Source organism: Fukomys damarensis, unplaced genomic scaffold (assembly GCF_012274545.1).
Source record: "Fukomys damarensis isolate Sample0158 unplaced genomic scaffold, DMR_v1.0_HiC HiC_scaffold_19, whole genome shotgun sequence".
Lineage (NCBI taxonomy): Eukaryota > Metazoa > Chordata > Mammalia > Rodentia > Bathyergidae > Fukomys > Fukomys damarensis.
In genome coordinates, this window is record NW_022900931.1 from 65,985,359 (window position 1) to 65,997,587 (window position 12,229).

At 54.6% G+C, this 12,229-nt stretch overlaps 1 protein-coding gene across 1 annotated transcript; it reads left to right on the plus strand.

The window, feature by feature from the left end:
* Window positions 1–5,092: 5,092 nt before the first annotated feature.
* Window positions 5,093–9,964, plus strand: LOC104856311 (myeloid cell surface antigen CD33). The gene is made up of 6 exons (XM_033765924.1): window positions 5,093–5,652; window positions 5,835–5,969; window positions 6,038–6,190; window positions 7,462–7,564; window positions 7,881–7,962; window positions 9,245–9,964. The coding sequence occupies exons 1-6, from the start codon at window positions 5,181–5,183 to the stop codon at window positions 9,392–9,394; spliced, it is 1,095 nt and encodes a 364-aa protein (XP_033621815.1). The 5' UTR covers window positions 5,093–5,180; the 3' UTR covers window positions 9,395–9,964.
* Window positions 9,965–12,229: the final 2,265 nt, after the last annotated feature.

The window sequence follows — 12,229 nt, forward strand, 5'->3', positions numbered from 1 at the left end:
GCATGGAAACAAGATGCAACCCAGACTTCCAGCTCATCAAAGTCAAATCCAGAGGGCCATGAGGTGAAAAAATGCAAAAGCCACACATCTGGACTCTCTGTGGAGATAACAGTGAAAGTAACAAAGCAGATGAATGAGGCTCTAGAAAGTAATCAAACCAGAAATAACTTCTCAGATAACTCAGACATGGTGACCATAATGAAACATGTGCTTAGTGACTCTAGAGCAGACACAGATAAAAAAAATAGAAGAGTTTAGGAAAATGATGGACACCATGAATGCCAACATAAGAAAGAAGTGGAATCCATAAAATGGATTCAAACAGATATCCAGGAGATTAAATTTCCATTGAAAGTATGCAAAGTAAAAGAAAGAAAGTATACACAGTAGAATGAGCCATGTGAGGACAGAACATTATGTATAGAGTGCAAGATTGTGGTTAGTGATCAAGAAAAGAAAGACTTCTTAAAAATAGCAAGGGACCATGAAAAATCAATCCAATAGCTTCTACATAATGCAAAGAAGAATATCATAAGACTGATCAAAGTCAGTGAAAAAACAGGACATAGTTCAAATGACATTAAAAAAAAAAACCTGTTCGCAGAAGTAATGGTAGAAAACTTCCGATTGGAAAAAAAATTTGATGTACAGATAAGTGAGAACAGAATTTTAAAAACAGAATATTAGGGCTGGGGATTTAGCTCAGTGGTTCCACTGCCTGCTTTGCAAATGCAAGGTCCTGCATTCAGTCCCTGATAATAATAACCCTAATAAATGGTGCTGAAAAAACTGGCTTTCCACATGGTGAAGATTAAAACTTGACTCATATCCTTCACCATGTATTAAGTTAAAATTGAAATGGATCAAAGATCTAAGTATTAAAACAGAAACACTAAGTCTCCTGAAAGCGTCAATAGGTAGAACTCTTGAAGACATTGGTTCAGGTAAAGTCTTTATGAACAAAAACCCAATCACAGAGGAAATATCACAAAGAATCAACAGCTGGGATCTCATCTTAGTAAAAAGCTTTTGCACAGCAAAAGAAACCACCAACAGAGAGAAAGAAGAGACAATCCACAGTGTGGGAAAACGTCTTCCCAGCTGTTCCTCAGACAAAGGACTAATACCTAGAATATATAAGAGATTAAAAAAAATCATGCCCCTCAAATTGAAAGACCCAACACAAAAAAGGTCATGAGAAGTGAGTACACACTTCTTGGATGAAAAGGACAAACAGCAAATAAATACATGAAAAAATGTTCAACATCACTGGTCATTCCCAAGATGCGAATTACAGCAGTGAGATTCCATCTTACTCCAGAAAGAATGGATGATATAAAAAAAAAAAAAATCAACCAATAACAATGGCTATCAGGGCTGGTGGGAAAAAGGAGTCCTTCTCCACGGGTGCAGTCACTGTGGAAATCATTGTAATTCCTCACAAAAGTAAAAGGAGAGGTTCCATTCAACCCAGTTATTCGCCTTCTTGGTATCTTCCCAAAAGAATTCGAAGTATCATGTTTATAGTGGCACAATTTGTAATAGTGACATCTTGGAAACAGCCCACTTGGTCACCAACTGATGAATGGATGAAGAAGATTTTTTTTATACAATGGGGTACTACTCTGCCACAAAGAAGGATAACTTCGAGACATTTCTGGCTAAGTGGATGTACCTTGAGACCATACTTTTAAGTGAAATAAATCAGACACATGCATAACTATCACATGGTAAAAAATTCACCCCCATAGGGGGCCGGGGATTGGGCTCATTGGTTCCAGTGCCTGCCTTGTGAGTGCAAGGGCCTAGTTTGATCGCCGGTATGAAAAAAATAAAAAAAAGTACCAGTAAAAGAAAAAGTAAAAAAAAAGTTCTATTAAGTACAGCTCCCACATGATGCATGCGACCATTATGTATATCTAAAGTATACCAGTAAAATTAATTTTTAAAATAAATAATAATCCCCTCCAACACCCAAACACGTGAAGCACTGAGGAGGATATGGAACAAGCAAAGCACGCAGACAGTTTATTCAGAACACAAATGCTGCAACCATCTGGAGCCCGGTGTGAAAATTCCATACACGTTTCACTTACACTCACGGCCTGATCAGGTGACCCACTCTGAAACGTGTAGCCAAGTGAAACACACATTTATCTTCACAGAGAACCTACATATTCATGGTCAGGGCAGACTTATTTCATAGTCACCCAAACCCGCAAACCACCCAAATGTTCCTCGGCTGGTAAATGTTTGAGAAAGGAGGTCCCCGGGAACGGTGGCGTGTGGGCTGAAGGGACTGCAATCCCGGGAAGGCCCACACCGTCCCCTGCTGACCCCCAGCCTCACACTCGGGAGCGAAGCCAGACCTACAGACCACGCTGGGGGAGATGGGACGCCACGTGAGCTGGGCCAAAGAGTAATTTCTTCTGTCCTACCCCTTCTGGTGGCCTGAGGATGCTACGTCCTCAGAGGCACATTTGTCTACGAGAAGCAGGCTTGCTACAAGAAAGGAGAGCTCACATGTGAGCACTGGACAGACAAGCTCACTGCAGTCCACACCCCCAGGGGCAGCATCGGTGGAGGAGTTTCTTCTGCCTGGCAGAGGACACCTGCCCTGTCACCCGGGACCCTGCCCCAAACACACAGACCACACAGGAGCCTTTGCTCCTGCAGGATCCAACTCACCTGGCAACAGGCCGGGTGGTGAGTCTGTGAGGTAGGAGGGAGCTGAGCAGCTTAGTCCTCACTCATGACAGCTGCCTCGGTGTCCCCAGTGGCCTGGACCAGCCCAGAGCACAAGGGGCTCTTCCAAGATGGAGCCAGGGTGTGCTCGCTGCGCCCAGTCTGCTGCCTGGGTGCTGATAGGGGCTCTCTACTCAGGCTGTGTAGAGGGACAGCTCAGCCCAGCGTGGGTCTGGGTTCCTCTTCTGTGAGCCTCCAGGCCCCCTGCTCCTCCCCACCCTCCGCCACACAGCGCGTCCCCTCCTGTCTCTGCTCACTCTCGGGAGCCCAGGAGCCTGCAGCTCTGAGATGCTGCTGCCCCTGCTGCTGTGGGCAGGGCAGGGGGCACAGGGAGATGGCAGTGGGCTCTGGGAGACTTGAGGTCCGTTTACCCCGAGCTTGCTCATCTCAGGGTTCGAGGAACAGCTGGAGGTGCTGGAGTCGGTGGCCACACAAGGAGGGTCAGTGTGTCCTTGTGCCCTGCGGACTGCCCTGCCCTTACACGTACTCCTGGACTGGCTGTCTCCGCTACAGCTTTCCAGAAGGGCAGATGCAAGTCAGGACGCCCCAGTGATCCCAAAGAACCCACACCAAAGGGCAGCAGGGGACTCGGGGCCGGCTCTGCCTCCTCCTGGACACATAGGCCACAAACGGCTCCCTGCCCATCAGAGGTGCTCAGAGGGGCATCGGTGGTTCATACTTCTTTCTGGTGGAGGCAGGAACTGCACTGTGGCACTACCTCGCACACCCGTCTCTGTGGAAGTGACAGTAAAGGCCCAGGCCCCAGGGACAGCCATGGTGGCTTCTAGAGGTGGCTGGGATGGACCCTGACTTGGGACGGGCTGGGGTTTAAGGATTAGGGACTCAGGCGAGCTCCTTCTGCCCAGTCCCTGATTCTGGCGTCCCCTCTCCTCCCAGCCCTGACCCACACCCCTGACATCCTCATCCCGGGGACCCTGGAGCCCGGCCGTCCCAGCAACCTCACCTGCTCTGAGTCCTGGGTCTGTGAGCATCCTCTCTGGACGTCAGCTGCTCCAGGGCCCCCTGCTCCTCTGTGCTCCTCCTCAGCCCCCGGCCCCAGGCCCAGGGCACCAGCCTTACCTGTCAGGTGTTGCTCCCTGGAGCTGGTGTGACCGTGGAGAGGACCTTTGAGCTCAGCGTCACAGGTAAGCGCTGTGCCAGGATTTCCAGGCCCCTGGCATTTGGGGACAGGAGGGCTGATGGTAAGACTCCTGGTTCTGTGCCCTGGAGGCCTGGCTCCCTCAGGGACCTGGATGGACACGTATCTGTCCCTCTGTGCTCCGTGACTGGGTGGGAGAGAGGAGTGCTCCCTGATCTCCTGTCAGCCCAGCTCAACAGGGAAGCCAACTAGCTGGAGCCGCCCTGAGAGCAATCAGTCTTCATCTGCATAGCTCCTCCTGGCCTCACCCGCTGGGTCATTTGCTACTTTTGTTTCTCTAGATGTTCCCAATAAAGGTGTGACAAGCTCGGGGTCTGAGGTCTCTGCCACCCAGAGCAGCATGGGTCAGACAAAGCTCAGCTTCTTTTCTAACTCTGATTTCTGTGCTATGTTAATTAATTTGCCTTGTGTTGTCCCGGCTTGCAGGAGACTGGGACACGAAGCAGAGGTTTTGGGAACATCCCCTTTCCCTGTTCCCTACAGAAGAGCTCACCTGTAATCAGGGGACAGACAGCAGCCCACCTGGGGACACCAGTACCCAGCCTCCGTGAGGAGACGTCTCCTGCGCATTGGCTCAGAGCTCCTGCTCTCTGTGTCACCTGAGGACAATCTGTCTCTCACTCTGCAGGTGTCACTCATGCCTTGGAGCCACTGTCCCAGGTGCTGGAGAGAGCTTCTTGCTCACTTTCAGATGACACTCAATGCCCTACCATGATGCGTGGTCCGAGGCTCCTCGTGGGCGGCTGTGTTGAGCTCAGGGCGTCCCTTCCCTCCTCCTGTCCAGCTCTGCGGATGCTTACAGCTCACTGCATGTTGCTGAGCGAATGAACCATCAGCTGTCGCCTGCACTTTGCCTAGGACCCGTCTTCTCTCTTCTGCCCCACACACTCGGACCGTGCAGAGCCCTTCGTTCCCCACCATCCACCGATGGACCCAGGAACGGCTGTGCGTTTGCCGGGCCAGGCAGAGTCAGGCAGTTTAATCCTCCTGCCTCGTGACACCGCCTCAGATGTCCCCGGGGTCCTGGGCCAGCCCAGAGCTCAAGGGACGCTTCCGAGATGCGGCCAGGAGGTGGCCTCTGCTCCTTGCCCGTCTCTGGGCGGGTCTCTGGGGTTTCTGCACTTTACGCAGAGAGGGCCGCTGCAGCAGGATGTGCGTCTGAGTTCCTCTTCTGTGCAGCGGCCGGCCTGTGCCCTCCTCGGCCCTGTCAGTCACGCAGCGCTTCCCTCCACACTCTTCTCTGCTCACTCTCGGAGCCAGGGCGCCTCCAGCTGAGATGCTGCTGCCCCTGCTGCTGCTGTGGGTGGGGCATTGGGCGCAGGGAGCCGGGCAGAGGGAGCCTCGAAGACCTGTTGCGCCTTTACCCAGAAGGTGCCCAGTTAAGAGCAGGAACCACAAGCTGGAGGTGCCGGAGTCGGTGACCGTGCAGGAGGGTCAGTGTGTGCTTGTGCCCTGCACATTCCCATACCCTGGTGTGTACTCCTGGACTCGGCCTGTCTCTGGCTACTGGTTCCAAGAAGGGGCCGATACAAGTAAGGACTCCCCGGTGGCCACAAACGATGGACAGCGACAGGTGCAGAAGCAGACTCGGGCCCGGTTCCGCCTCCTCCTGGACCCACAGACCAGGAACTGCTCCCTGTACATCACAGACGCTCGGAGAGGTGACAGTGGTGCATATTTCTTTCGGGTGGAAACAGGAACTGAACTATGGAATTATTGTGCATATCCCGTCTCTGTGAACGTGACAGGTAAGGCCTGGGCCCCAGGGACAGACATGGTGGCCTCTGGAGGTGGCTGGGATGGACCGTGATTTGGGATGGGCTGGGGTTCGAGGATTAGGGACTCAGGAGAGCTGGGTCAGGGCCTGAGCTTCCCTTAGGGCTGCTCCTTCAGCCCTGTCCCCTGATCCTGGTGTCCCCTCTCCTCCCAGCCCTGACCCACACCCCTGACATCCTCATCCTGGGGACCCTGGAGTCTGGTCATCCCAGCAACCTCACCTGCTCTGTGCCCTGGGCCTGTGCGCGGGGGACGCCCCCCATCTTCTCCTGGATGTCAGAGGCCCTCAGCTCCCTGGGCCCCAGGGCCCCCCACTCCTCTGTGCTCACCCTCAGCCCCCGGCCCCAGGAATGTCAGCTGCCCTCAGCTCCCTGGGCCCCAGGGCCCCCCACTCCTCTGTGCTCACCCTCAGCCCCCGGCCCCAGGACGACGGTACCAACCTCACCTGTCAGGTGTTGTTCCCTGGAGCTGGTGTGACCGTGAAGAGGACCGTCCAGCTCAACGTGACGGGTACGTGCTGTGCCAGGACGCCTGGGCCCCTGGTGTGTGAGGACAGGAGGGGAGGACCTTGGGTCCCCTGTTGGTTGTGTGCCGGAGGCCTGGCTGAGTGTGGGCCTTAGGAGAGCACAGGTCCTGTCCTGTGGCATTTGTGTGGTTTCTGGGGTGAAATGGGAAACAAACCCTCTCTCAGGTAAGGACATTTGTGGGTGAGTAGCAATTTCTTCCTTCCCCAATCTAAGGGGTGGCTATATCTCCCACCAGGCGGTGAATATTTTGGGGTATTTAAAAAATTGCTTTCAGGTTTTAGAGCAGTGTAGCATTCACAGAAAATTTGAGTGCCGAGTACATAGAGAGATTTCCCATTAACCCCGTGATCACAGGTGCACAGCGCCCTGTCCCCCTTTCCAACAAGCGCGTCCGAGTGGGCCACTACTGACTGAGGAACCACAGACACTGGTCACCTGGAGCCTGAGCTCACAGCAGGCTTCACCCTGGGTGCTGTAGGTGCAGTGAGAGTTCTCCGTAAGAGTGTACCACACACAATAGTTCTGTGCTGTAGGGCATTTTTTTCCCCAATCAATATTCAGTCCTTAGTCGTAACATCTGCCCAAAGATCAGCCCAGGCCCCCCCGCCCTGTCTGGTGGTGGTGGTGGCATCTGGTTCTGTCACTGGATGGTGGACAGGGCAGTTCCCTCACAGTGCCCAGGGACCCGGCCCTGACTCCGGGTGTCGGTATCTCCCAAGGTCCAGTCGGGCAGGTCCAGGAGGGCGGTCTGCGTCTGGCTTAAACATTCAACCAGCATTTCCCTCTTCTACTTTACCTCCAATGCCTTCTGCGGGCACAAAGGACCCCATTAAACCCAAGGGCTGACGCAGACCAGGACAGGGGACTCTGACCCCCTCCCTGGAAGGAAAGAGGGACCAGGTCGGTAACACCCTGTGGCGCTTTCTTTCCCTGTCACTGTCTCATGGAAGTCCCAAGGGCCCAGAGCTTCACGCTCCTGCTGTGGCCAAGCCCTGGGTCTGATGCAGAGAGGCCCCAGCTGGAGAGGAACCTGGGTCCTAGGAGAGAAGGATTTGCTGGACAGGAGGGTGAAGGTGGGACAGGAGGTGTAGGGCGGACCATGTCCTGCCTCCCAAGGCTGAGCTCAGGAGATGTGAGAGGACCCCGGGGGCTGAGCTCCATCCTGGAGGTGAGGGCTCCCCCCGTGCTGGAGAGAAGCGCTCACTTGCCCGTCTGTCAAGGTTGGGGTTTGGCCCAAGCCTCCACTCTCCGCAGGGAATCACAGGACCAAAGCAACTGCAGGAGTGGTCGAGGGGGCCATCGGGGGAGCTGGTGTCACCGCCCTGCTCGCTGTCTGTCTCTGCGCCGCCTTCTTCATGTGAGCCTCAGATGTGGCCCGACGGTGTGGGTGGAGAAGATGGACCTGAGCTGGGGGGACCTGAGGGGTGTGAGGGGCCCCCACGAGGGTAGGGCGTCTGGTATTGGGGATCCGAGCTGCAGCTGCAGCCCCAGCCCCAGCCCAGATGTCCAGGAAGTGGGCGAGGAGTGGGGAGAGAGGAACCTTGTACAATGCCTGTGGTTAAAGCCACCAGGCCAATGCGACCCTATACCTGCCAACAGTCCCCTGTTCCCGGCTCAGAGCAGCCACCCTCAGCCTGAGCAAATCTGGCTCAGAGACCCCGGTGCCCCCTCAGAGTGAAGACCCTCAGGAAGAAAGCATCCAGGTCTGCAGAGCACACAAGTGACGTCGAACCTGCCCCTGGGCCCACCTCGCCGGTGAGTGACATGGTCACCCCGGGACTCAGGCTGCCCTCCAGACCCCTCTGTGGTGTGGTTCACCATCGCACCCCACTCAGAATGGAACCGGTCCCCTGCTGCCTCTTTTACAATCTACATCTGTTTTATTCAGCACAGCAAGGGATGAGGTAGCCCAGGGTGCCGGTGATGCGTGTGGGGAAGGAAGGGGGTTCTGGGTATGACTCGAAGGCTCACAGAGGGAAGAACTCATTGCAGGGCCCGCACACTGTCCCCACCGCAGAGGTACACGGACGGTGAGGTGACTCCTGGACTTCTGCTGACGTCACAGGTGCCTGTGTGTCACAGATGACCCCACCATGGCAAATAATTGAATTCCCCGTGGCGGAAACCGCCAGCACTGCAGGAAGAGTCATTTTTCAAGGAAAAAAACATTGTTTTGCTGGCGGCACCTCTGAGAATTCAAGTGGAGACACCGAGTCAGGGGGAGAGGGGATCCAGGTGAAGACAGGACTGGGGGTCCTCCACGAGGAGGCCTGACAGGGGCCAAAGCCACGAAAGGGGCAAAGCCCCGCACCCTCCAGCGTTCAGAGCTGGGGAGACAAGGCTGAAACAGCGAGACTCCTGAGGAGCAACCGAGGGGAAGGCGGAGGAGGAGACTGCAGGGGGCTGAATGTTTCTGTGAAACTCTGCTGGCTGCCTCGTAGCCTGGGGGAGGAAGAAATCTCCGGGTAGGAGAAATTTCATGAGAGAAGGGTCGCCGAGGAAGTGGGAATTGTGTTTTGGGGACGCCTCTGAGAAACACTGCACTAAATGTAGAACCGAGAAACAGGCTTGCAGCAGAAAATGCTTCTGCTCTGGGAACCTTGACATTTCTAGAAGCGCCCGACAGCCCTGTGTCCCGCGAGCCTACAACCCGCCCGCGGCTCCTCCCACGTCGCGGGCAGCGCCCGTCCCACCGGACAAGGCTCTCGGGTCTGTACCTCCTGCCCACCTGCACGGAGGTGGCCGCTGCCATCGAGGGTGCCCTCGGCAGTGTTTGCCTGCGTCTCCCACCGCGGGGCCCACCTCTGCGGTGCTGCGTCCCGTCCTTGTACCCAGGGCACACAGAGCGCCTTGGGGACAGCGGGGGATCGGAGGACAGTGACCTCGGAGGCTTAGCCTCCCTGTCAGGGACCACAGCCTTTGCACACAGGTCCCGTGAGTGCTTCCTCTGGGCGTGGAGAAGGAGAAGGAAGTGGACGAACACACCGGGCTCCCTCCCCGCTGCAGGCTATGATGCCCTCTTTTTCTCTCCACTCAGGGTCACCCGCCAGAGTCCCAGCTGCGAGGCTCAGGCTCGGCTGAGCCCTGGGGTTCCAGCCCAGAGGAGGGGCAGGAGCTGCACTACGCCTCCCTCAGCTTCCATCCTCGGACCAATCCCTCGGCGACGACGCAGGTCAGGATCCAGTGACCGCGAGGGAGGATTCGGCGCCAGGGGAGCTGGGTCCGCAGCAGCAAGTTTCCTGCGGCGCGGAAGCCATCTCAGACTCTGCCATCCGAGAGAGCTGGGACCGAATCTGGGCTCTTGTGCTTCCTAAGAAGAGCCAGGTCGCCCCAGAGCGTCTGTTTCCTGCTCTGTGAGTGGGTGCTGTGAGAGGATTAAATGAACAGCAGGAGGAAGGCCCCTGCCGAAGCCCTAGTGTGTACCGAGAGCGCCTGCGTCCTCGCCTTCGGCCATTCAGCCCAGAGGCCAGGCTGCCCCGTCCAGCAAACGGTCCACATGGGGAAGCCCTTCCTGTCTTGACTTCCCCTCCGGAGTCATCTGTCTCCCCTGCTCCGGTCCGCCCTTCTCCCCTCCCCTCCAACTTTCCACCCCTTTATGTCCTGCTGCTGCAGGCACGGTCACCTTAGCATCTGACATTGCCTCAGACTCAGAGATGACCATAGTCGGAATACATGGCTGGCTCCCCCATTTGAAGAGAACAATTGATAAGATTTTCATCATGGCCTTCTAGGTCAGAGATTAAAAATCGTTTTGTGAATGGAGTCAGTGTTTGAGGCTTCACAAGCCATGGTTTCTGTTGCAACTCCTCCACTGGAGCACAGAGGCAGCTGGGACGATCTGAGTCCGGTCAGAGCTGCTTTTTCAGGATCTTGCCTCACCTCGTAACAAAGGAGGAAACCAAGAGCCAGAAACTGCAGGCCTTGTGGCGCGGGCCCCTTTTCCTTGTCTTCCTGCCAGACCGACGCCGTCCTCAGGAGGGGAAGGGCTGCAGGGAGGCAGCACCCAGGACTCCTGACTGTCTGTCCAGGCCTAAACCGACCAGCCCCTCTCCCAGTGCTGGGATTCTCTGGGTCAGGGCTTTCTGCAGAGTTGGGGAGCATCTGAACTCAGTGTGATCCTGTCTAGCACCAAAATCAGCAAAAGCATCACTACCCCAGCTCTTTTTAACTTTTATTTTGACACCGTCTCCCTCAGTTTCTCAGCCTGAGCTTGAACTTGCAACCCTCCTGGTTCTGCCTCCCGAAGTGCAGTAATTTCAGGCTTGCGTCGCCACGCCTGCCTAGGAAGATGAGTCTGAGGGGACGGAATCTCCCCTTACAGGCTCCTGTGCAGAGGCTGGAGGAGCCCACAGAAAGGGCTGGTGCTGTCCTACATCAGCGGTGGGCTCCTTGCCGCCGGTGGGTGTTAACTAGGGATTTGTGCTCTCCTGAGGCAAGGATGGAGCAGTCTCAGGAATTCCGGGAGTTACATGGTGACAACAAAGCCATCCTTGGGGCAGCATAGGGAGGGAAGCATTAATTGCTCAGAGTGACATTTTACACAGTTGCAAGGCCTTGGGAAATATAAGACTTCTGTTTATTGTGTATTCCTCCTCCTACCCACTCTGCATGACGGCGGCCTTCTGTTTTTCTGTCTCCATCTGTGCCCACTTTCATTCTCCCTGTTGAAGGCAGGTCTTCCTCTTCCTGTGCCTCCTCACACTTCTGTCTGGAACCTTCGAGGATCCCGCACCGGTTCCTGCCCAGATCCCTTCCTGCAATTTCTTTTCAGCCCAGCTGTCCTGAGCCCAGAATCCCAGGGAGCCAAGAAGTCTGGGTGCCTCTGATAGGACCCTGAGATCCGAAAACAGGAACTTTCCCTCCACACTTCCCTCTGTGTGACTGTTTCCAGTCCTTGCTCTGCTTGGGTGCCCACTGGGGGCCGGGTTCCTCTCACCCAGGATCCACTACGTCAGATGGCTGGGCACGGCGGACATGGCCAGGGCCTGAAACACACAGACCAAGGGGCAAACACGTGCAGAGCATCCTCTGTTCCCCAAAGTAGGAACCAGGGGAATAAGGACAGATTGAAAGAATCACAAATTATATAGGGAGTGAAGGAACAGTGGAATGGATTTGTGAATGCACATGAAATTGACTCACTGTGGGCATTCAAATAAACCTGCAACAGAGGAACCTTTGTGCATACGTTAGACACACCCTGCTCGCATTTCTAGGACTTGTCACTACATTCTGGCATTGTAAGATAGGTGAAAGGCAAAACAAAAATGCTAGCATCAAATCACCCCGGAAGATTATACTCTAAGGAACACAGTTTTCATTAAGGATACCCAGTAATCTTGTTTTGCTTTTCTAAATTTACTTACAATTCTTAGTAACTATTGAATATGCGTCATATGCCACACATTTTTTTTTCTAGAAAGCACTAAGCAGTAAACAGTTGAGCTACAAAATCCTTCTTGTGACTTATGCTTGCATGGTGGGAGAGGTAAGTAAGGGATGATTAAGCAGATTATATGCTGTTTCAATTGGCTGTAAGAATTGGAGAAAAAAAAAGCATGAAGAATAAAGAGGAAATGAGGGGTGGGCTTTACTCCCCAATATGCTGTCCCTGGATGCTGTCATGGGAAACTGAATGTGGATGCAGACACAGATCTATGGCACGTGTGTGACTCTTGTCATCCGTGGCACACACAGTCACGCCGTTCCATCAGCCACGCTATCAGTGCACACACACGTACAAACACACGCACACACAACACACGCAAACACACTTCCAAACTCACATATACACTTTACGTGCACACATTCAAAGCAGACATGTACACACACCTCATGCACACACAAAGACCACAAACACACGTCAGTAGTTCGTCCTCGGGACAACTAGACCCAAAGAGCGAGCAGAAAGGAAGCGGGAGGAACGCTGGCGACTCGGGGCAGATCTGCCCACACGGGTGGCTTCCAGTTCTCAGTCACCCCCCCGCCCCACTCGCAGACCGATGTCAGTGCCCACCTGTCT